General features: G+C 44.5%; 1 protein-coding gene across 1 annotated transcript in view; it reads right to left on the minus strand.

Moving 5' to 3' along the window:
* Positions 1-6: 6 nt before the first annotated feature.
* Positions 7-3,109, minus strand: part of LOC118404145 — a 5,674-nt gene continuing 2,571 nt past the window's right edge. The window contains exons 3-4 of the mRNA XM_035803158.1: positions 2,302-2,419; positions 7-999 (exon numbers count right to left, since the gene is read on the minus strand). Of these exons, the coding sequence (XP_035659051.1) occupies positions 74-999; positions 2,302-2,419 (1,044 nt within the window). The 3' untranslated portion in view covers positions 7-73. The remainder of the gene's footprint in view (positions 1,000-2,301; positions 2,420-3,109) is intronic.

The raw sequence follows: 3,109 nt of genomic DNA on the forward strand, positions 1-3,109 counted from the left end.
CGCGAGGGGCATAGTTTGATTACACACAAAGCGTTGAGTCCGGCACGAGGAATGAACACGCGGCAAATATACATCAGATGGTGTCGGGGAAGATGAAGTCTGGGTCGGCGGGCTCCCATCCGGTGCTCTGGCAAACCTTGTCAAAGACGCCCCGGTCCCAGTCTCCCACCCACTCGTCCGAATGGGGCTGGTATTCGTTGTCTTCCCGTTTGGGGTGGCTCGAAAACGCGGTGTCTGCTAGAGACTCTTTGCTGAACACCTCGGCAAGGGGAACTTCGATGTCGGCATCACTGATGTCTACCTTGATCCCAAGCTTTTCCATGACCTCCTGCAAAGCTCTGGTCTTCTTTTCCGCGAGTGTCTCGTAGCTGAGAACGGCGTGGAAGAAGTTTTCTGGAAACTGCTCCCGTAGCTTCAATGCCTTGTGCATCGTACCTTGCCACAGCGTTACAATGTAGTACGATATATCTCTCTCTACTTCGTCGTTATCAAGCTCTGGGTCGTCCCCGAATATCGTGACACTGCCGTACTCCTTCTCAAAGCAGAACGCGTTTCTTCCCAGCTTCCTGGCCTTCTGGAAGTTGGCGTAGTGGCGCTTTTCGTTGTCCAAAATAAGCCGCAAGTGCGACTCGTAAAACTTCAGGCCGTTTCTGTACAGGAAGGCCGTCTTCGCTTTCGGGTGGGCCCTCGCCATCACACGGCCGACAACGGTCGAGTCCGGGGCAAGCGTGTACAAGATGGTTGAGCGTTTCAGTGGGTCAGACTTGAGGAGATAGTAATTGAAGACTGTGGTGAGGTTCCTGACTAAGGTGACTGCTGTCGCGTCGTCTCGAATCAGTTTGTAGATGTCTTCTTCTTCTTCGTCGTCTTCGTCGGGAAGGTCTTCTAGACATGCCAGGGCGGCAGCAGCGATGACATTGTAGACGTCAGGTTGACACACAGCGCGGACAGACGGTAACACGTCCACCGCGTTATTGAAGAGTGTGCAGCCGCAACGACCTGCAACAGACAAGAAAACGTGTACCTTGTATTATACTTTGTGCAAAGTTTTATGTACTATTGCTATGCTTGATATGCTATAGCTATTTAATGTTGTTTGTGTTTCTCTTCTAAGACAAGCCCTTTGAAATGGCTAGTTGGGCGACCTTGGCTGCCTGTAATGTCAGCCGAATGAATGGATGGATGGATGGATGGATGGATGGATGGATGGAACTGAAAATATTGATGTTTGATTCTTTGCCCCTCCCATTGTCAAAGACACGAAATCTCTGGATCATTTAGATGGTGATAGGTTTCATGGCTGATAGCTGGTAGATAGCTACCATACCAGATGGCAATCACTTTAAAAAAAACATACCACAGGGCTTCTACTCTTAAAAATCACAAAGAGAATTTGCCACCTCAGAGGGTACCGATTTGTTAAATTTGGGGCCCTGGTTTATAGACTATAATCAGTAAAGCCCCCTTCACACGAGAGCACGAATGAGCCGAAATGCCGTCCGAATGAATTTTTTTTCTATTCGTGGCAATTCCTTGCAATTCGTACTGTATTCTAAACATTCTTACTGCATTCGAGATATTCGTCCCCGTTCTTATGGCTGGCTCGAAAGTTTTTGACATGTTAAAAACTGTCGAGGTGCATTCGAAGTGGAGAAATATCGAATGGCGTTCGTAGTGGATTCTTAGTGTATTCTAACTATTCTGACTGCAGTCTGACCGCATTCCACGGCATTCTAACATTATTCGAAACATTCTTATGTCATTCGATGGAGAACCGAAACGGCAAGCCACCTCGAATCCTGCCAGAATGTGGCCGAAAGAATATTTCGAATGCCGTAAGAATGTCTAGAATGCACTACGACTCCACAGGAATAGACAAGAATTTTCATTCTGACGGCATTCCGGCTGATTCCTTCTCGTGTGAAGGGGATTTAAGGCCCATTTAGAATTCCCACCCGAATGGCCCCGAATGTAACACGAAGTTTGCAAATACTTCATTCCGGCTGGTTCGGCTTGATTCCTGCTAATTCGATTTCCGTGTGAAGGCCCTATTACAGATGTGGGGTATATGGCCATCTGGACCAATATTGCAATGCTAGACATATTCTTGTCCTTCAAGTCTATAGCAGAATACATTGCAGCATTCAGATGAAGTTCCTACATTTTTTGCTTCATCCAAGGTTCTGTTCAAATTTTCAAATATAACACGTACAAAGGCTGACAACTTCATAAACTACATAAGATCATTACAAGAATTTCGGCTTTGGAGGTTCAGACTTTAAGATAATAACTGATAGATACCTGTGTTGTACACGAAGATCTCCTGAACATGTTTGACTTCTTCAACCACGGCATCGGCGACATCTTGTAGCTGGGATATCGGCATCATGAGGATCTCCTCTGCTTTCTCTCGCTGGGCCTGAGGAAATAATTAATTAAGTTTTATGGCAAATTCTTGCCCGGGGGCTAATTGCAAGTGACAAAAAATGACATACAAATAATGATAAACAGTATAGTAAGCGACTACTCTAGTCTAACTTAAACTAGTTAAATATGTAACTTACTGGGTTTGACTCCTTTTTCTGAGACAGTGGAAGACGAAAGATTCCACTTTTTCTGTAATGTGTGGGTTTTGTGACGTTACAAGGAGAGTAGTTTTCTTTTTCTCTGTAAACGTGGAAATATTAGGATAAAATTTGGTGGCTTCTTTCAAGAGGTCTTTTCTCTCTTGATCATAGAAAGGGCAGTTTGAGATAAAATGTGCTTCGTCTTCTACCATATCTAACGTACAGTATATACTAGTTTTATTATACACGGGTAACTTCTTATATCGCCCTTTTTACGTTTCAGTCAGTTTCGAGGGGACAAGATCATGCAATACTAGTACTAGTGGTCATCTTAAGTTAAGTTGAGGTCCTTCCCGAACCAGATGGTAGATAGGTGGCGCTTATCTCTGTTTCTGTACACCTGGACCACACAACTTCTATGCAGATTATGCAAACGCCGCCAAAATTTACATAAGGTATGCCTGATGATTATAGTCACTTTTATCTAAGTTACACGTGCCGCTCGTATGAATATCATATCATTTACCATGAATACTCAGTAT

The sequence above is a fragment of the Branchiostoma floridae genome, chromosome 17 (assembly GCF_000003815.2).
Source record: "Branchiostoma floridae strain S238N-H82 chromosome 17, Bfl_VNyyK, whole genome shotgun sequence".
NCBI classification, from domain to species: domain Eukaryota; kingdom Metazoa; phylum Chordata; class Leptocardii; order Amphioxiformes; family Branchiostomatidae; genus Branchiostoma; species Branchiostoma floridae.